This window comes from Oryctolagus cuniculus, chromosome 2 (genome assembly GCF_051225735.1).
Source record: "Oryctolagus cuniculus isolate XC-2025 breed Fujian yellow rabbit chromosome 2, ASM5122573v1, whole genome shotgun sequence".
In the NCBI taxonomy this organism is placed as follows: Eukaryota; Metazoa; Chordata; class Mammalia; order Lagomorpha; family Leporidae; genus Oryctolagus; species Oryctolagus cuniculus.
The window spans coordinates 2,499,815-2,520,946 of NC_142868.1; the positions used below are offsets into that span (position 1 = coordinate 2,499,815).

Genomic DNA, 21,132 nt, shown 5'->3' on the forward strand with positions numbered 1-21,132 from the left:
ACGGCCAGGAGCGGGATGCGCAGAAGGTGGTCCCGATGTGAAGCTGGCGTCACAGCTGGGCACGACGACGTCAAAGCCAGTCAAGAACCCAGGGAACTCCACGGGGAAGGCACCGGGCCCAAACCCACGGAGCCCCGGGCGGGCAGGGCAGGTGCGAGGGAGCCCGCCGGTGTCCCCAGCTGTCTTCACCTGCATTTCACAACATGATGAGATCTTTCAGCTCCCCGCCCCCACACCTGCACCTGCAGCTCCCGGGCCTCCCCAGGGGTCTGCGCGTTAACTCCCCTCATTCCTGCACCACCACAGCGGACTCCCTTCTGTCACCCACAAATCGGAGTCGGGAGGCCTCGGTGGGGGAAACGAGAAATGCTCACGAAAGCCCCTGAACACGCGCACGCACTCCCCGCGAGGACGCCTCCCTGGGCCTCAGGCAGCCCTGGGTGTCCCCGTCCCCGGGGTGCACCGGGCCCCCAGGGGGACGTAGTCCACCTGCTTGTCTCTGTGAGAATTCCAAGCAGAGGCACAGACGAGCGCATGAGCCGGAGCAGCGCCCACTCAGGGAGACCAGAGCTGGCATTCACGGGGCAGCTCAAGCGGAACCGGGAGCACCCCGCTTTGGCTGCCCCCTTGTATTGGGTAGGGGGTGGCGCCCCAATTATTCCATACAACTTGTACGAGCGAGCTGCAGGGGCGGGATTCCGTGCCCATGACGACCTCTGGGACAGACGTCCATCACTGCACGTCCGCCGTGGCCACGGGGGCCCCGGGGCATCCTGGGGCAGCAGGTGAGCAGACCGGCATGGGAGGGGCGGAGTTCCCTGCAGTGCGTCCCGGGCCTGTCGCCTGGAGACCCCGGCGCGGTGCAGGCGGCCAGGCTGCACGCGCCCGCGGCGAAGGCGTCCGCCGTTGCTAGGCGACGGGGGCGGCGCGATGACGTCAGAGGAGCGCGCCCGGCCCCGCCCACAGCGGAAGGAGGCCGGGAGGGGGCGCTCCGAGGCTGAGCGTGCGGGAGTCGGCGGCGGCCGCCCAGACGGACCCGCGCCGAGCGCCTGCTGTGTGCGGGACGGCGCACCGCCGCGGACCGAGGAACCCGGAGGTCGGGGCGAGGGCAGGGCGCGCGGTGCCGGGGGCGGGAGCGGGGGAGGCCGGCGAGGCTTTGTCCCCCGAGGGCTCGGACGCGAGGACGCGCGCGGCCGCCGCGGTGGACCTTGACCTCTGGTCGCAGGGGACTCCGTGTGAGGCGCTGCCTGCGCCCGAGGGTGGCACGGGGCGGGTGGGGTCTGGTGTCGGGGCCTCCCGGGACTGTGGCGGCAGCCTGACCACCCCCGGGCCAGCTCCTGCTGTGGTGTCCGGCGCAGCGCGGGTGCGTGCCAGGCCACCGCCCCCACAGCCACCCTGCTCGGGCCGCTGCCCTCGCTCGTCCTGGGGCCGCGGGGTTTGGGGTGCGCGCTGCCAGAGCAGACGCGTGACCCTGGGGAGTCTTTCACCCCGAGAGGCGCTGGTCTCCTGCCCGTCGTCGGTACCTGGGCTTGTGGAGCCCTTGTAGCTGCTGCGTGCCCTTGGCTGCACAGGCTGCTCGCTCGGCGCTCGCGGTCGCTGTGCCGGAGTTCATGGGGCAGAGAGGAGTTAAAGGGCGCCGTGGGTGCGAGGCTGGCGGCCGGGACAGGCTGGGGCGGCCGGGCCTGCGTTCAGTGTCCGGCCAGAGCCAGGCGCGCCCCTGGGCCTGGACTGGATGGTGGGCGGAGTGCGGGGAGGCCACGTGTGGACAAATCCAGAAAGACACGGGGCTTCCTCTGGAATTACTTTGTTTCAGAGACAGAGAGCTTGCATCCACTGGTTCACTGCCCGGGTGCCTGCCGGCTGCTCGGCCCGGCCGGGCCGGAGCTGGGAGGGGGACACTCAATCCAGGCTGGCTTGCTTTCTCTTTCTTTCTCAGACCCCAGAGTGGGAGAATTTTTTTAAAGATTTAATTTCTTATTTGAAAGACAGAGTTAGAGCTGGACCAGGCGGAAGCCAGGAGCCAGGAGCTTCTTTCAGGTCTCCCATGTGGGTGCAGGGGCCCAAGGGCTTGGGCCATCCTCCACTGCTTTTCCAGGCCATTATCAGGGAACTGGAGCAGCCAGGTCTTGAACCAGTGCCCATATGGGATGCCAGTACCACAGACAGCGGCTTTACCTGCTACGCCACAGCGCCAGCCCCCGTCAATCCAGTTTTTCCATGTGGTGTCAGGACCCCAACTCTTGGAGCCGTCACCACGGCCTCCCTGGTCTGCGTTGGCAGGAAGCGAGTCAGGAGTCGGAGCCAGGAGGCGTACCCCGGCACCCCGGTGTGCAGCACGGCGCCTCCACCCGAGCCAGACGCCGCGCCCGCCCCTGTCCGCAGCGCGGGCTCTGCCTTGTCCTTTGAAGGCTGCTTTCCCGATGAGCGCTTCGCCCTGCAGCCACAGGTCAGGGCTGTGCCGCCGCCGCGCCAGTGCGTGCGCATCGCCCCGAAGGGGCCGGGACCCGGCACGAGCGGCTCATCCGAAATCCTGCGCACGCGTGGCTTTCAGACACCCGCGGAACCTGCTGCCGCCTCTCCGTGCGGGTTCCGGAGCCCACCCGCGGGGTCCTCAGTGCTCCGTGCGCGCGCGGGCCGGGCCCCTGGCTGTCGGGGTGGTGCTGCTGTGGCGCTCCCTCCGGTTTTCAGCTCTCCAGAGCGGGCGCTCACCTGTGAGGGAGCCTGAGCGCAGCGCAGGAGCCGGCCAGCTGTTTGCCAGAATGACCACCCCGCTGCACTGGCCCCGCCCCCGCTCAGGCCCCACCCTCGGACCCTCCACGCCTCTGCTCAGCCCCGGCCCCGCCCCCGACTCCAGCCCCGCCTCGGCCCCGCCCCCGACTCCAGCCCCGCCCCTGCCGTACCTTCTTGCTGGGCGGGAGGCGGTGCCCCACGGTGCTCTCCCTTTGTTTTCTTTTCCTTTTTTTCTATTATTATTTGTAAGAAGGAGAGCGCCCACCCGCAGGTTCACTCTCCGAGTGCCCAGGGCGAGACGCGCACTTCGCGTGGGCTGCTGGGCCGTCTGCGAACCTTCGGCGAGCGCGCTGTGTTCGGTCCTTTGCCGGTTCTGTCACCGGGCTGTCCTTTTACGGGGGGGGGGGGGGGGGGCGTGGTTTGCAGCGAAGGCTTTCAGGTGGTGGGATCCAGCCCGTCGGCTCCCCGGGCTGCCCTGTCTAACAGGGCTCTGGTCAGCTGAGTGACGGAGTGCGCATGCTGGCACCTGCCGGCCGGCCACACTAACCTATCCAGCGGTGTTTCGGTGGACTCCTTAGGGTCCATCGCCCACCTGGCGTCAGTCAACAGAGAAGCAGACGGGGCAGTGCGCTTCCTCGTGCCGCTGTGCCCCTCGGTGCCCTGTGGGTGGAGGTGGTGAGAGCAGACGTCCTTATCCTGGGTCTAGTCTTGGGGGAAATTCAGCCTTTCACACCGACAAATGGTAGCTGCCTTGTGTGTGTGCATGTGTGAGCACAGCTCTCCTGTGTGTGTGTACGTGTGTGTGTGCACGTGTGTGTGTGTGTGTTAAGATCTATTTATTGGCCAGCGCCGTGGCTCACTAGGCTAATCCTCTGCCTTGCGGCGCCGGCACACCGGGTTCTAGTCACGGTCGGGGCGCCGGATTCTGTCCCGGTTGCCCCTCTTCCAGGCCAGCTCTCTGCTGTGGCCCGGGAGTGCAGTGGAGGATGGCCCAGGTGCTTGGGCCCTGCACCGCATGGGAGACCAGGAGAAGCACCTGGCTCCTGCCATCGGATCAGCGCGGTGCGCCGTCCGCAGCTGCCATTGGAGGGTGAACCAACGGCAAAGGAAGACCTTTCTCTCTGTCTCTCTCTCTCACTGTCCACTCTGCCTGTCAAAAAAGAAATCTATTTATTTATATGAAATTCCAAGTTAGAGAGAGAGAGAGGTCTTCCATCCACTGGCTCACTCTCCAAATGGCTGCAGGGCCAGAGCTGGGCCAGCATGAATCCAGGCACCAGGGGCTTCTTCCGGGTCTCACACATGAGTGGCAGGGGCCCATGGACGTGGGCCAGCTTCTGCTGCTTTCCTAGGCACATTAACAAGGAGCTGGGTCAGAAGTGGAGCAGTCGGGACTTGAACCTGTGTCTATAGGGAATGCTGGTGCCGGAGGCCGCAGCTTACCTGCTGTGCCACAGTGCCGGCCCCGGGTTTATTATTTAACTTTTTATTTATTTGAGAGGCAGTGCGATACACAGAGACGCAGAGAGAGCTGCCATCCCGCGGTCACACTCTGAGCGCCCACACAACAGCCGTGGGGCGGAAGCCGTCCGTCAGGAACTGGACGCTGGTGTCCCGTGCGGGTGCCAGGAATCCGACTGCTTGAGCCGCCTCCCTGCTAAGCAGGGCACACGCTGGGGGAAGCTGGGATCCGGGCACAGCCAGGGCTCCGCCCAGGCACTCCGGTGTGGGCTGTGGGCACCCCGGGGGCGGCGGCACTGCTGGGGCTTTTGGGTGCCAGGACCCCCCAGTCCTGGTGAGGGCGTCTGCCGTGCAGGACGCCCTGCCTGTCCCCGGGATCGTCAGCCTTTCTTCCTAGGTGCGCTGAGCCCAGAGCTCGGGACGCCGGGCACCCCGGCATAGGCCCCCCGGTCCTGGCTCACGGTCTCTTCTGCTGGTGCGGGATTCACACAGTCTGGCCGAGCGTTTCCGGGCCCAGCCAGCCTTTTGCCTCTGGGAGGGTTTCCTTCCTTGTGCCGGTTTGCCATCAGCCTGTGAACGGTGCTGTTCTCCAGGTGCTGGGAGAACCCTCGGGGGACCGCGGCTGTTTCTCTGTGGGTGCGCTCTTCATTGCTAACCCAAACCCTCCCGCCGCCTGGGGACTGCTGGGATTTTCGGGCTGCCTTGGGTCTGTTTTGGGAGGCTGCGGCGTCCTGGGAACTTGGCCGCTTGTTGGCACTCCGCAGTCCGGACAGTCCCTCTAGCCCTTGGCATGCCCTTAGCGTCGGCAGCAGTGTCCCCGCCGATGCCTGCTGGGGCCGTGCGTCTTCTCTGGTTTCCCGCGGTCAGCCCACTGCCCGATCGCCAGCTCTGCCGGTCTTCTCAGCCGCCTTTTATCCCGGTTTCTCTGCTGTCTTCTGCGTGGCGCTCCCTTGCTCGAATCGCTTGTTATCCCTGCCTTCTGCTCTAGGCGGGGCCTCTGCTCCCGTCTCCAGTGTCGTGAGGGGGCAGCCGTCAACTCCGGGATCCCAGGGGCCCCTGGGTCTTCTGGAGTGAAGCTGGGGGTCCGCTCTGGGGCTCGGCCCCCCGGGCTCCCGGGGGCCTGGGGTTGCAGGCCACTGCTGTCAGGTGCCCTGGCGAGCCCACACACCGGGACGGTTCTGGGACGGTTCTGTGGTGAGGGCCCCCACTTTGGCTGGTGGAGACCAAGAGGAAGGCTGTGGCCGGTCCCCCGAGCTGAAGCTTCCTGGGCCCTGGGTTTGGTTTCTCCGGAGCTGGGTCAGGTGCTGTGGGCAAGGCCGTGGCAGTGCGGGACAAGCCTCCCACGCCCCGGGACCCACGAGCCCCGGCTTGGTGCTGCCGTTTGCCTCAGCGCCCGGCCACAGCCCCGGCCGGCCCTCGCCTCGCCTGTCCCCTGGCCAGCCTGTGTTCCGGAGTGGAGGGGAGTTCGCCTCACGTGGTCTTTGGGGAGCAGGTGCCGGCCCCCCAGCCATGGCTCTTGGAACTCCGCCGTCCTCCTGGAGCAAGGGCCCATTTTCCTCGCACTGTGACACGGCGCTGGGCGTGCAGGGGTCCGTGGGGCGGACGGGACGGGACGGGACGGACTCCCTGACCGGCCGTGTGTTCTTGCAGGTCGGTTGCACTATGGCTCCCACGGCGGAAGCCGGCGCTGACGCTCTGCTGCCCGCCCTGCCCCGGGGGCCCCTCCAAGAGTACCGGGCCCGGGCGTCCTTTAACTGGAGGCAGCTGGCGCTGTTCTGGGACGGCGAGGACACGCTGCGTTTCAAGGTGAGTGCCGGGTGCAGGCTGCCCAGGGGTCCCCAGCAGGGGCCTCCTCTCTGACCCGCCAGGAGTGCAGGCATGAGCTCCCCAGCCCCTCCCCCGGAGCCATCCTCATCTTCGGGGGTCCCCGGGGACCCTCACCCATGGCAGCTAACTTCAGGGAGGGAAGGCTCAGACGGACACAGTGGCCGCCGTCAGCCGGGCCTCTGGCCACGGCCTCCTGTGCAGTGCAGAACGGGCTCAGGCCTCACCGGCGTGACAGGGAGTGTGTGGGTCCACCTGGCCACGCAGGGAGCCACCAGGGCGCACTCACGTGGGGAGTGTGTGGGTCCACGTGGCCGCGCAGGGAGCCACCAGGACGCGGTCACGCGGGGAGTGTGTGGGTCCACGTGGCCACACGGAGCCACCAGGGCGCGGTCACGTGGGGAGTGTGTGGGTCCACGTGGCCGCGCAGGGAGCCACCAGGGCGCAGTCACACGGGGAGTGTGTGGGTCCACATGGCCGCACAGGGAGCCACCAGGGCGCAGTCACACAGGGAGTGTGTGTGTCCACGTGGCTGCGCAGGGAGCCACCAGGGCATGGTCACGCGGGGAGTGTGTGGGTCCACGTGGCCACACGGAGCCACCAGGGCGCGCTCACGTGGGGAGTGTGTGGGTCCACGTGGCCTCCAGGGAGCCACCAGGACGCGGTCACGCGGGGAGTGTGTGGGTCCACGTGGCCGCGCAGGGAGCCACCAGGGCGCGGTCACGCGGGGAGTGTGTGGGTCCACGTGGCCGCGCAGGGAGCCACCAGGGCGCGGTCACGCGGGGAGTGTGTGGGTCCATGTGGCCTCCAGGAAGCCACCAGGGCGCGGTCACAGCCCCCACCCTGACGCCCCGGGCCAGTCCAGCCCCTCTGAACCCCGTCACCCTTGTAGTACCACAAACGTGAGGCCCTTGGGCCCTGACCCCTGAGTGTGTGGGAAAATGTTCACCCCTGAAACCCCCCCCCACAGGTCTCTCCCTGGGTCCCTCTGAGACAGGTCTCTCCCTGGGTCCCTCTGAGACAGGTCTCTCCCTGGGCCCCCCTCTGAGACAGGTCTCTCCCTGGGCCCCTCCCCCCCGCCGACAGGTCTTTCCCTGGGCCCCTCTGAGACAGGTCTCTCCCTGCCCCCCCACAGGTCTCTCCCTGCCTCCCCCCCCCCGTCTCTCCCTGGCCCCCTCTGAGGCTTTCCCTGGAGGGCATTTCACGTTGCTGGCAGTGATACAGCCCCAGCCCCGGCCAGGACCACGGCCACGGCCACGGCCACGGCCACGCTGGGTTTCCTACAAATCCTTGAGTGTGCGGGAGATGAGCGTGCGAAGCAGCGACTGGAGACAGGATTCGTTTAAAGGGGCCGTGCACCCTCAGACCTGAGTGCGGGGAAAGAATGGCGACTGCCCCCGGAGCCCCTCCCACCGGCAGTCACTCTTGGAACTCCACTGCCCCCCCCCCCCGAGCGGGGCCCTAACTGAACGTACAAGTGGAGCAGAGGTAGCAGGGGCTGTGGCGTCCCCACGAGTCATAAGCGTGGCCATCCTGGGGTCTCCTGCACGAGGGGAGTGGGCTGAGGACGTGGTGGGGGGTGGGCGTGCCAGCCTGCAGCCCTGTTAGATTGGCGGGGAGGTGGTGGGGTCTGGGTGGTGCAGGGCCGCAGGGCACTGCCAGCAGGCTGCTGGCTCCCTGGCCGCCCAGGTCAGTACCTCCGCCTCTCTGGGGTCCCCACGTGGCTCCCCCGTGCAGCCAGCCTGCTGGCCTCCCGGGCTCTCCTCTGAACCAGGACGCTGCACCGATGCCCCAACGCTCGGCACCCTGAGGGCCTGCAGAACCAGCCTCACCGCGACAGGCCTGCTGCCCACACGGCGGCCCCGGTGCCTCGCGGCTGGGCCCAGGGAGCGAAGCCAAGGCAGCCTTGGGCACCCTGGGGCTCCGCGCACCGGGCCTGCCTGCCAGGAAGCCTCGGCCGTGCCTCCAGGCCTCTGTTCCTGGCACCTGGCACGCGGGCCCTGTTGGTCTGCCAGAACCCCTGCGGCGACCTGTGTCCCAAAAAGGCTCTCTCCTCGCTCCCTCCCTTCCGGCCTGCTCCGGCCTGCTCCCGGTTCTCACCGTAAACGTGGGCCTCCCGGCTGGTCGCACCTCCGCCGTGGCCCTGCCTGTAAACGGTTCACCTCCAAGCGCCCGCCAGGCCTCAGGACGGGCACAGAACCACGTGTGGCGTGGGTGGGGCCCCTCCCGCAGCCTGGGCTTCACTGGCCCCCACTTCCCGACCCCTCCGCCTGTTTCCAGGAAGGTGCGGTTGTGACTACCACCCACTCCCGCCCCCACTTCTCGGGCAGTCGGCTGCGTGTCACCACAGTGAAGCACCTGCGGCTACCGGCGTCGCGAAGGGGAGGGGCTCTCTGAGCTCTCAGACCAGTCCGGTGACGGCGTCCTGCTGGTGGAGTCAGGGGCACAGGGCGTCACGTGGCAGGGGACGGAGCGTGCTCGTGCCCCGTCCAGGGGGCCTCCCATGAGCCCGCGGGTCTAATCACAGGGGGCTTCAGAGAGGCTGTGTGGGAGACTCCCCACCAGAGGGTCCGGCAGCCCCGGGTGAAGACCTGTCGCGTCCCAGGGTCTCGTCTTAGGTCCTCAGTGGAGCTCAGCTCGTGAGGTGGGGGGCCCAGCATGGCCATGCCTGGGGGGAATGTGGTGGGCACGGCTGTGCCTGGGTGGACGTAGTGGGCACAGCTGTGCCTGGGTGGAAGTGGTGGGCACAGCTGTGCCTGGGTGGAAGTGGTGGGCACGGCTGTGCCTGGGGGGGACGTGGTGGGCTCGGCTTGCCTGGGGTGGACGTGGTGGGCACAGCTGTGCCTGGGTGGAAGTGGTGGGCACGGCTGTGCCTGGGGTGGACGTGGTGGGCACGGCTGTGCCTGGGTGGAAGTGGTGGGCACGGCTGTGCCTGGGGGGGACATGGTGGGCACGGCTGTGTTTGGGTTGATGTGGTGGGCACCACAGCTGTGCCTGGGGTGGACGTGGTGGGCACCACGCTGCCAGCCCCTGCTCTCACCAGCACGACCCCCACCTGCAGGCCGTGGCTTGTTTTTCACCCCGATCGCCGAATCCTTGTGCTACACGTAGATCCACACAGTTTTCAGGGGCCTCAAGCCTGGATCCCAGAAAGTCACACGCAGCCCACCCCTCCACACAGACCAGAGCCCATCTGTGCCGCTGCCCAGGAAGCACGCTGGCCCCTACAGCTGCCCAGGAAGCGCGCTGGCCCTACGGCTGCCCAGGAAGCACGCTGGCCCTACGGCTGCCCAGGAAGCACGCTGGCCCCTACGGCTGCCCAGCCAGAGCGGAGCAGGCACTGCTGGTCTCCGCCTTGGGATCAGACTCGGCCTCACCTCCCGCGGGAGCCCGGGAACGGAGCAAGAGCCCCTCCCTGCTCTCGGCTCCCTGCACCTGTGACAGAGGCCCCTCCCCACGGCCGAGCCAGTGATTGGCTTCCCATACGCCCAGCGGGCCGACGCGGCTCTGGGGCTCTGCACGCACTCCTCCAGCTCGTTTGGGGGCTGTACAGCAGGAGGCGGGCAGTGCTGCAAGATGCGGAAGGGGACAGGGCCCAGGTCCCTGGCGTGTAATGGGGGCACGTGGGGACAGAGGCGTGGCCCTGGTCAAGGCGCAACAGCACTGCCGAGAGCCGTCCCGGTGACAGCGGCAGGCTCTCTCCCTGACCGCACCCTACCCGGGGGCACCTGGAGGGCAGGTGCTGGCCACAGTGGTCTCTGCGAGGGGGCTCCCCCTGACGGCCTGGTCCCATCCCCCCAAGGCCCCACTTCCAGACGCATCACCGGCTTCGGTTCCCACCCCCGGGCGCGCGGGTGAGGCCGTGAGTCTCGGCAGCCCACGGCCTCGGGAGCCGCGTCCCCGGCCCGGGCGTCAGCGTCTCCGTCTCCTGCGTTTTCAGAAATCTGTCTTCTCGGCCCTGGAGGGGGACCCGCTGTTTGCCCGCCGCCCCGGAGCCGCCCTGCCCTTGGAGCGGTACCGGGAGCTCACCTTCCTGCGCTGCAAGCGGGTCTTCGAGCACGACTTCCTGGGCGCCGAGGACCTGCTGCGGAGCCCCCTGAAGGTGCTGGCACTGGTCCACTGCCTGGGCATGTACGACTGGTCCCTGGCCGCCAAGTGCCTGCTGCACCTGCTGGTGAGTGCGGCGGGCTGCCGCGCGGTCTGGGAGACCACGCGTGTAAAATACGCAGGGCCTGGGAGCTCCGGGTGGGAAGTCCGATTTCCCAGCTGTCTGTGCGGGTTTGCACCCACAAGGCCTCGCACAAGCCCCGGGCAAGGCCGCTCCCAGCACAGACATCCAGAGTCGCGGGGCAGCGGGGCGGGGGGAGGTCACGGTTCCCCGCCCTCCCCGGTGCCCCGGCTGCGTGCGTGCCCTGCGGGTGCTGGGCTCTATCCTCGGCCTCCTCTCCCGGCTCCCGGCCACGCCCCGGGACTCTGAAGGCATCCTGAGTCCCAGGCAACTCGGTGTGACGTAAGCTGCCGGGCCGGGGACCCGGGCTGCCGGGCGGTGGGGACGCGAGCGCGTGGCGGGCTCCGGGCCCCCCCGCACCTGCTCCCGGACGCGTGATCTCTGCAGATTTTCGGGTCAGCGGTCTACAACTCTGGTTCAGAACGACACTTCAGGTACCTTCAGCAGCTCTTCAGCATGGAGGTGAGCTCGGCGCCCGGCGTGTGGAGGACGCGGCCGCTCACGCTGCTCTGCGGTCAGGCCCAGCCTCGGCCTCAGCGCGGGGTGGCCCGCGGTCCCAGCACCACAGCGGGCCCTTCGACTCACGCTGTCCGTGCTTCGGCGTTTAGATTTTTGGATGTTTCGCGCTGACGGAACTGAGCCATGGGAGCAACACCAAGGCCATCCGCACGACGGCCCACTATGACCCTGCCAGCCAGGTGCGTGGGCGGGGCCGCAGCGGGCGACACGCGTGGAGCGCCGCCGAGACACGCGGGCCGCCTCACGCGGGGTGAGGAGACGGGGCTTGAGAGGCAAGACGCAGGCCGCCGTCAGCCCCGCCGAGGGACCGACCCGGCCCGGCACGCGTGGCAGGGGGGCCACGGCTGTGGAACCTGCTGTTTTCCTCACGGGCCAGCCTCCCGCTGTGGGATCCGCCAGCAGTTCTGGCCACCCTGATGATGCCTCCCCTTCCTCCTCCTCCTTTGCTTGTTTTCTTTAAAGATTTATTTATTTATTTGAAAGGCAGAGTTCCAGAGAGGCAGAGAGAGAGGGAGAGAGACAGAAAGGTCTTCCATCCGCTGGTTCACTCCCCAAATGGCTGCAACGGCCAGAGCTGGGCCGATCGGAAGCCAGGAGCCAGGAGCTTCTTCCGGGTCTCCCCAGCAGTGCCATCTTCCACTGCTCCCCCAGGCCACAGCAGAGAGCTGGGTCGGAAGTGGAGCAGCTGGGACTAGAACCGGTGCTCATATGGGATGCCGGCACTGCAGGCGGCGGCTTTATGCCATAGCACCAGCCCCAGTGCCTCCTTCTTGACCCGTGACCCCTTTGCACTGGCCGCCTGTGGTCGGACCCTTCGGCTAGCAGCCCGCTTCTTCCTTTCCCACCCACCTGGCCCATTTCCCCGGTCCTTCCTTGCCGTCTCCCTGCCCTTTGTGGCATGCGTGCTGCTGGCCACGCCCGGTGCACCCACAGGGCACTGCCCATGCAGCCGCTGCTTCTGCAGGAGGCACTCCGCCGACACAGGCTGCACCCTTGTCCCCCAGGAACGCGGGTGGGAGACGGGCCAGACAGCCGGGCTCAGGAGGGCGTGGTCAGTGCTGTGCACTCCACACCCTGCCCCTCCCTGCTGGGCCCCCATGCGTCTCCTTGGCCTCCGTTTCTCCCCAGGGACCGAGCACCCCCCCCCCCCCCGGGGCTGCTCCTGCACCTGCTCTGGCGCTGCAGCCCCTCCCTTCCTGGAGAGCGGAGCTCTGAGCTCCCGGCCTTGCTCTCACTCATTGGGTGCACACTCTGTGCCCGGGGTGCCAGTGACGGGGACGCAGAGGAGCACAGGACACGGCACCCGTGACCGTGACTGCCGTGGCTGTGCAGTGCCACACAGAGGGGCCTGGGGAGCCCGGCACCCACGGGGCCTTGAAAAGCATGGGGTGCTGGGGGGCCGTTCTATTGCTTCCCGCCTCCCCCCCAGTGGAGCCCGGAGCACGACGGCACACGGGACACGATGGGCAGCCGGGGCCCCCCAGGGGGCTGGTCACACACTCGTGGGCAGCAGGGACGCCTGCTGGGCACCTACCGTGTGCCGGGCGAGAAGCGGTGAGCACAGCCGGTCAGCCTGTGCTGTCGTGGATGCTGTGGGGGAGGGACCGTGCAGACACTGCGGGGAGGTTGTGCCGAGCAAGGCAGGGCTGTCACGGGTCAGGGCATCTGCTGGGGTGGCGGCCTGAGGCCACGGCGGGCCGGAGACGCCCCGGGAAGGTGCGTGTGGAAAACGGCAGTGCAGGGCCCCGGAGGGGGGGTCTCCCGAGCCCACACACGTGCCCCTGCAAAGCACAGGCAACAGGCGGGGGCATCGCACTGCTGTGAGGAGACCTGGCACTGCTGTGGCTGGAGACCTGGCCACGGAGAAGAGCCAGTGGCCCCTGGGAGGAGAGGACAGAGGCAGGGCTGGCAACCCCCCCCCACTCCCTCACTATACCCCGCATCCCACCCTGAGGACAGGCATGGCTGGCAGCCCCCCCACACTCCCACACTAACCCCCTGCCCACTGACTGAGGACAGAGGCATGGCTGGCAGCCCCCCCACACTCCCACACTAACCCCCTGCCCACCACCCTGAGGACAGAGGCAGGGCTGGCAGCCCCCACCCCCCACACTCCCACACTAACCCCCTGCCCACTGACTGAGGACAGAGGCATGGCTGGCAGCCCCCCCCCACTCCCACACTAACCCCCTGCCCACCACCCTGAGGACAGAGGCAGGGCTGGCAGCCCCCACCCCCCACTCCCACACTAACCCCCTGCCCACCGCCCTGAGGACAGAGGCATGGCTGGCAACCCCCCCCCCCACTCCCTCACTATACCCCGCATCCCGCCCTGAGGACAGGCATGGCTGGCAACCCCCCCCCACTCCCACACTAACCCCCTGCCCACCACCCTGAGGACAGAGGCAGGGCTGGCAGCCCCCACCCCCCCACTCCTTCACTAACCCCCTGCTCTTCGCCCTGAGGACAGAGGCTTGGCTGGCAGCCCCCACCCCCCACTCCCACACTAACCCCCTGCCCACCGCCCTGAGGACAGAGGCAGGGCTGGCAGCCCCCACCCCCCACTCCCACACTAACCCCCTGCCCACCGCCCTGAGGACAGAGGCAGGGCTGGCAGCGCCCCTACCCCACTCCCTCACTATACCCCCTGCCCACCGCCCTGAGGACAGAGGCATGGCTGGCAGCCCCCCCCCACTCCCACACTAACCCCCTGCCCACCGCCCTTGCACCTGCTCCGCTCTCCCGCCAGGTGGCCTCGCCCCTTCCTCCCTGCAGAATGATGGGAACTGGGCCCAGCTTCGCTGCTCACTGGCTGGCCCAGGGCGGTGGCCAGCAGTCTGCTGTCCCTCCCTTGGTGGCCAAGGCCACCTGTGGGGGTGGCCTCGCTGTGTCTTCACCGGTAGATGCTCATCTCGGCCAGGTTCCCGACCCACTTCCACAGGTGCACCCAGCTGCCGGGTCCCCTCGCCTCCACCCCCCCCCTCCCCCGCACTGGCCTCCCCATGCAGGTGCCACAGCCCCGACTCCTAAGACTTCCTCCTGCGGCTCCGCTCCCTGATTCGCGCAACTCCCAGCCGTGCTCCCCGGGGTCCGCCCGCGCCCCTGCTGGCCAAACTCTGGAGAGGGAGGAGCCACGGCCCGTCCCTCCCCCGTACCGCCCCGGACGCTGGGGACACAGCTCCTTCCCGGAGCCGGCAGGGGCAGGGGCGGGGGCGGGGGCGGGGGCGGGAAGGGCTCCCGCGCGGCTCTGCGGGGCAGCTTGCTCGTCTGCACCCACCCGGACGCACTGCTCAGAAAGCAGGGCCTGCCCCGAGACTGGCCGTGGCGAGTGGACTCTGCCGAGGACGAAGCCCTCGCCGCGTGTCCCAGCTGACTCCCTCCCCCACCTCCCGGCGCAGGAGTTCATCATACACTCGCCCGACTTCGAAGCCGCCAAGTTTTGGGTCGGCAACATGGGCAAGACGGCGACGCACGCGGTGGTGTTCGCGCAGCTGCACACGCCGGACGGCCGGTGCCACGGGCTGCACTCCTTCGTCGTGCAGGTAGGGGGCGAGCCTGGCCGGGTCTCCCCAGAATCAGCCGCCGCGTTTGGGCCGTGGACATGGCGCTCCCTGTCCTGGCATCACCGGGCACAAGGCCGGTGCTTGCGCCCCCCACCCCGCGCCCTAAGATCCGCATCCAGGGGTTCTGCGTGGCCTCTGCCCCGGGGAGTGCTGTCGGATGGCGGGGCGGGAGTCCCCCGGAGCCCGCAGCCCCTGCAAGCAGCCCCAGGCCTCCGCGCGTGGGCTTAGCCCCTCCCTGCCCGCCCCCGCATTTCCATGCTGCGCGCTTTCCCGGTTGGGGTGTGTGCGCGTGCGCGCGCTCCTGAGAGGAGAAAATCACTTTTTTTAAAATTACACTACACCATAGGGAACTCTGTTTTTAAAGTTATTATTTTCATTTTTCTTTGAAACCGAGAACTTCATCCGCGGGCGCACTCCCCGAATGCCTGGCTCGCACGGCAGGGAGCTGGACTGGAGGCAGAGGCGCGGGCCCCCAGAGACTTACCTCCACGCCGCCACGGACGCCGCCCTGGGGTCTGGGGGTTCCTTACGTAGGCGCCATTACGTCACCGGCACGGGGAGGCTTCCTAGCACAGGCACCCCCTGCCTGCGTCACAGGCTCTGGGCAGCTGCACCGCGCAGGCGCGTTTGGGTGCGTGTCCGGCCGTGGGGCGCGGTCCCCGTCGGCCGAGGTTGGAGGAGGTTGGAGTGTGGCTGGAGCTTCGCGCTCGGTGCGGCCGGGAGCTGAATGGGGCGCCCCTGCCGGACCCGGCGCCCCGAGGCCACAGCTGTGCGAGCAGTGTCGCAGGAGTCGGCGGCGCGAGTCAGGCCCCGGCCGTGCCCTGGCGTGGACCGGGTGCCTGGCTGAAGCCGGGAGCCAGGAGCTTTGGGATCCCAGGCACCTGGGCCGTCTTCCCTTGCTCTCCCAGGTGCACTAGCGGGAGCTGGGTGGGAAGTGGAGCAGCCGGGATTCGGATCAGCATATGGGATGCTGGCGCTGCATCAACACCTGTATTTAAAAACCACCGTTTAAAATTGGAAACCTCCCATCTGCTGGTTCACTCTCCAGATGCCCACGACAGCCAGGGCTGGGCCAGGCCGAAGCCAGGAGCCCAGAACTCCATCGGGGCCCCCCAAGTGGGTGGCAGGGGCCCAAGCCCTAGAGCCATCCCGAGCTGCCTCCCAGGGTGACCGTTAGCAGGAAGCCGGAGCAGAGAGGGGGGCGGGGCCGTCGGCATCGCGTGCTCCAGCGCCCGTCCCAAGATCCACCCCCCCTTTTTTTTTTAAAAGATTTATTTATTTATATGAAAGAGTTACACAGAGAGAGAAGCAGAGGCAGAGAGAGAGAGAGAGAGAAAGAGAGGTCTTCCATCTGCTGGTTCACTCCCCAGTGGCCACAACGGCTGGAGCTGTGCCATCTGAAGCCAGGAGCCAGGAGCCAGGAGCTTCTTCCGGGTCTCCCACGTGGGTGCAGGGGCCCAAGCACTTGGGCATCTTCCACTGCTTTCCCAGGCCACAGCAGAGAGCTGGATCAAAGCAGCTGGGACTCAAACCTGCGCCCACAAGGGATGCTGGCACTGCAGGCAGCAGCTTCACCCACTGCGCCACAGCGCCGGCCCCGCAAGATCCCTTTAAAGGCCAGCGCCGTGGGGGTGACTTTGCGACCGTTCACACTGACAGGGAAATTCCGAGCTGCGCGGGTTCAGTGCTTCTTTGGAGCAGGGCGTCCCCGGCTGGGGTCTCTGCCCCTACCCACTGGGTGCCAGCAGTTAGGGCAAGAAAGCTGTCCCCAGGGTGCTTCCCCGGCCTCCGCTGGGAGTCCCCACCCAAGCTGTCCGAGAACAAGACTGCCCGTCCTGTCCGTGGGCCGCAGCCGGCCAACTCTGTGCCTGAACGGGGACTAACGTTGGCGACCGGAGACTGAGCAGATTAACCCTGGCTGTTGCCCGAGTGGCACCGACACGCACAGCCGCTGTCTCACTGAAATCTCGTGGGAGTCCAAGGCCCGAGCGAGAAGTTCCCGCGTCCTCAGGCCTCGGGCAGTGGTCAGCTCCTGTGGCTGCCGTGGCCGAGTGCCCCACGTACCATTCTCCCACTGTTCTGGGGCTGGGAGTCGGTGGGCAGGGTCTCTGCAGGCCACACCCTCCTCCAGGGGCGGACCCTTCGTGCCCCTCCCAGCCCCTGTGCTGCGGGCATCCTTGGCTGGGGCTGCGCTGACTGACCGTGGGCCCTCGCCTGCCGGCCTCCGCTTGTGTCTCCCGTAGACCCTGGCCTTGCTGTGGGCCCTCCTGGGCAGTCCAGGACGGTCCTCTCCAGGCTTGGGCGTTGTGACATCAGCACAGACTCCTCCCAGGCGAGGTCCCAGCGCCTCCACGCCGTGTGCCCCACGGCTACCCACAGGGAGCCCCGACAGCCCCTGGCGTGTTTGGCTACGCCCACCTGGAGCTCCCTGGGGTCCCAGCGGCGGCTGCTTGTTGCTTTGTGCAGATTCGGGACCCGAAGACCCTTCTTCCCATGCCGGGGGTGATGGTCGGCGACATCGGGAGGAAACTCGGCCAGAACGGTCTGGACAACGGGTGAGTGCCCTGCTGGCCCTGCTGGTCCACGGCCCGCCCCCTGGGCTCTTCTGGGGACTGCTCGGCACGGAGGGCCCCTCTGAGTGCCAGCCCCTGTGGCCTCCCCGGGCCCGTCCGTGCTGTGTCCATCCTCGGGGATTCCTGTGGAGCCGGCTCAGTCATGCTGGGGACCCGCACTGTGCCCGGGGTGTGTGCGTCCTGCTGGACCCAGCCTCAGAGCCCACGGCAGGGGGACGTCTGCCCCTGCTGGGGTCGCAGCCTGGGCCGGGCTGGCCGGGGACACGGGTTCCGGAGCCCAGCAGGATGTGGGTCCACGCTTCCCGCCTCCAGCCTGAGCTTGCTGCTCCCAGCTTGGAAGAGAGGGCCTGCAGGGTCACCCCCGGGGCTCTGCGTGGCAGCCGGTGCTGGGCTGGGGTGCGGCTGAGCGGCAGGTGCCTGGTGAGGGCCAGGAAGGGCCCGGGGTTGGTGCAGCCAGGACCCGTGTGGGCTCAGATGGGCGCGCAGGCCCTGGTGGGTGGAGGCGCAGGCGAGAGCAGGGTGGCCAGGTTGAGGCCTCATGGTGAGGAGCAGGTGGTGGGTGATTGGGGGTGGGTGTCGTTCTAGCTGGAGGGCACCGTGTGGCCTGAGCCTGCAGCAGCAGACAGGGTGGGAGGCCTCACCGTGCCGGGATGGGGGCTGGCTGGGGAGGGGCCTGGACATCAGGAGCCAGCCAGGCCAGCACACATACTGGCATCCAGACCGGCTTTCTCGTCGGGGCGGGTTTCCTCGTCTGTCCTGGGCGTGCTGGGGCCCTCGGCGGCCCTGCCCGTGCAGGCTGCAGCGGCCCGTGGGGCCGTGGGGCACACGCAGGGTCGTCCCTGGGAGAGCCCGGCCCTGCCGAGGCCCCTCGGAGCCCCCAGCCGGCTTCTCACGGGGAGGATGCTGGGCGGGCGTTCGTCCTGCTCCGTGTCTCGAGAACGTGCGCCCTCGTGCTGCCACGTCTGCGATGGGCAGAGGTGAGGAGGGCGGGCGTCTCCCCCAGGTTGCACACGACTTGTTGTCGGGCTGGTTCACCCTGGCCGTGAAGGAGGAGGCGGCGGCGCCAGAGAGAGAGAGAGGCTGGGCGGCAGACCTGCAGCCATGATGCCGGTACCACGCCTCGTTCCCGGGGCACGTGGGCCGGTGCCCATGTGGCTGCCGGGGAGCGCCTGTCCTGGCCCGTCTGAGGGAGATTCGGGCAGAGCCGCCCGGGTGGGGGGCGGGGGGCGGGGCTGTGTGGCCCTGGGGTTGGAAGCCGGCCCTCGACAGATCCGTGTCCCCAGCTGGGGCTCGGCAGACGCCGCCATGGTTGCTCCATCTCCTGCAGGGTCCTGCACCTGCGTGCCGGGCCTGGCAGGCGGACGGCCCTTGTCTGAGCAGGGTCCCGGCCGCTCTGCACTGAGTCTCAGTGTTGATAAGTGACCGTTCTTTTCAAACATCATAGATTTTGTGGTGGTCCCCCCCCACGCACCCCTGTTTAGAGAAAGGGAGTACAGGTGTTTGTGGGGTGCTGTCCAAGGAGCGCTGAACCCCCAGGAGTCAGCGTGGCACCCTGCGGGAAAGGCGCCTCTGGGCCTCGGAAGTGGGGTCACCTGCCCCCCGGAGCTCGGCCGGGACAGCCCTGCCCCTCAGGAGACCACGGCCGTCTGTGCCGTGCAGGCCGGCTCCCAGCAGAGGGCGCCACGGCTCCGGAGCTCAGCCGTGCTTTGGGGCCCAGACCCTGCTGGGGCTTCTCGGCCTGGAGCTGGCCGGTTCCCCATTGATTCAGGTGTCCGCAGCACGACTCGGCGATTTTTGGGGAAAACGACGTCTAAGTGATGGATCCTTAACAAAGTGGTCCCAGTTCGTGGGCCGTGTTTTTTCTTGGGGTGGGAATTGCAGAGTGGGGCGGCTCCTAGAGACCCCGGACGGACGGAGCGCGTGCGGGGAGCAGCACAGGGCTGTTCCCGCGGGGGGCACGGGGCCTTCTCGTCATCTGCACTGGGGGTGGCACAGCCTGCGGCCCCGGGGACCCATGTGCAGGTCCCCAAGGCTCGGGGTCTGCCGGGGGCCAGGCTGGTGGTGGCAGTGTTGGCCTCGGGCGGGAAGGAAGTAGCTGGAACTCGGAGCAGAGCCCTGGGGGCAGGTGTGGGTGTCGCCTGGGGCGGGGCCTCAAACCCGTGAGCTCCAGGTGGGGGCTTCTGTGCTGCAGGCACAGCTCCCAGGCCAGAGAAACACACACGCGCAGATACTGTCACACACACTGTCCCATACCACACACGTGCCATACAACACACACGTGTCATATAGCACACACGTGTCATATAGCACACAAGTGTCACACATGCACACACCGTCTCATACCACACATGTGTCATATACTAGTTATACACACACACTGTCACACATTCTGTGACATACACATGTGTCATACACCATACACACACGGTCACACACATACTGTCACCCATGCTGTGACACACACACCGTGTCACATACCACACATGCATGATAGACACACCATGTCTCATGCATACACACACTACATGCCATACACCATATCACATACACACACCTCACACACGTCACATGCACACACATTGTGTCTCCCACAACACACTACATGTCACACACATCACCACACACGTATCACACACATCATGTTACAGACATACACCTTGTCACTCTCACATACACTGTCACACACACCCCCGTGTACACACACCCCAAGTCACACCACGCTGCACCCACACACCTCACACTGCACACACTATGCTGTACATGCATGTCCCACGGTGCACACTCCCTCTCCATCTCTCACACGTGTGCGCACACATATCCATGTCACACACCCCTGCCACGCATGTGCACACACACCACTGCATGCTCCCTCTCCATCTCTCACATGTGTGTGCACACGTGTCCATGTCACACACATGCACACACACACCACTTCTGCTGGAGACTCAGAGTTCTAGCTTGTGGGGCTGACCAGTGGCACCTTCTGACCTTTTCTGGCACCCGGGGGGTCAGGGGGCCCGGCTCCCTGGCACACGTGGGGTCAGTGGGTCCCGGCTCCCGTGGCACACGTGGGGTCAGCGGGTCCCGGCTCCCGTGGCACACGTGGGGTCAGCGGGGCCCGGCTCCCGTGGCACACGTGGGGTCAGGGGGCCTGGCTCCCGTGGCACACGTGGGGTCAGCGGGGCCCGGCTCCCGTGGCACACGTGGGGTCAGCGGGGCCCGGCTCCCTGGCACACGTGGGGTCAATGGGGCCTGGTTCTGTGGCACACGTGGGGTCAGCAGGGCCCGGCTCCCTGGCACATGTGGGGTCAGCGGGGCCCGGCTCCCTGGCACATGTGGGGTCAGCGGGGCCCGGCTCCCTGGCACATGTGGGGTCAGCGGGGCCTGGCTCCCTGGAACACGTGGGGTCAGCAGGGCCCGGCTCCCGTGGCACATGTGGGGTCAGCAGGGCCCAGCTCCGTGGCACACGTGGGGTTGGTGGGCAGCAGGTGGAGCTTTGCTCTCAGCTGAGCCCGCGGGAACAGGGCCGCCGCCGCAGCAGGAAGGCCTCCGGGTTTGTCCATGTCTGAGGCTGACGGGGGAGGATTTCCCACTGCTCGGAGCGGGCGTCTCTGTTTACAGACCTCGCTGCACACAGCCTTCCTCAGGTGCCAGCAACGCACCGCCAGCCCCGCCTTGGCGCCAGGCCCACCGTCGGGATCAGACGGGGCTCCCCGTGGGCGGCAGAGCGGCTCCAGGAACAGCCGGCACCTGTCACACAGCCACACACACACACTCACAGTGTGTCACCTACAACACACACCACATCACACACAGTCACACACACGTCGCACAGTCACCTATAACACACCATGTCACAGCCACACACACACACACTGTCACCTACGACACACACAGTATCACACACACACTCACATACACACTCACACTGTGTCACCTACGACACACACATCACACACACACACGTCACACAGTCACCTATAACATACACCGTGTCACAGTCACACACACACACACTCACACTGTGTCACCAACACACACCACATCACACACAGTCACACACACATGTCGCACAGTCACCTATAACACACACTGTGTCACAGTCACACACACACACTGTCACCTACAACACACACAGTGTCACACACACACTCACATACACACTCACACTGTGTCACCTACGACACACACCACATCACACACACACATGTCACACAGTCACCTATAACACACA

General features: G+C 67.1%; 1 protein-coding gene across 2 annotated transcripts in view; it reads left to right on the forward strand.

Moving 5' to 3' along the window:
* Positions 1 to 951: 951 nt before the first annotated feature.
* Positions 952 to 21,132, forward strand: part of ACOX3 (acyl-CoA oxidase 3, pristanoyl) — a 40,116-nt gene continuing 19,935 nt past the window's right edge. The window contains exons 1-7 of one of the 2 annotated variants that reach the window (XM_070069544.2): positions 952 to 1,096; positions 5,842 to 5,997; positions 9,956 to 10,189; positions 10,631 to 10,705; positions 10,852 to 10,941; positions 14,161 to 14,304; positions 16,792 to 16,880. In XM_070069544.2, coding sequence (XP_069925645.2) covers positions 5,854 to 5,997; positions 9,956 to 10,189; positions 10,631 to 10,705; positions 10,852 to 10,941; positions 14,161 to 14,304; positions 16,792 to 16,880 — 776 coding nt within the window. In that variant the 5' untranslated portion in view covers positions 952 to 1,096; positions 5,842 to 5,853. Of the gene's footprint in view, positions 1,097 to 5,841; positions 5,998 to 9,196; positions 10,190 to 10,630; positions 10,706 to 10,851; positions 10,942 to 14,160; positions 14,305 to 16,791; positions 16,881 to 21,132 lie in introns of both variants that reach the window. The other variant, XM_089326891.1, reaches the window with a different exon arrangement.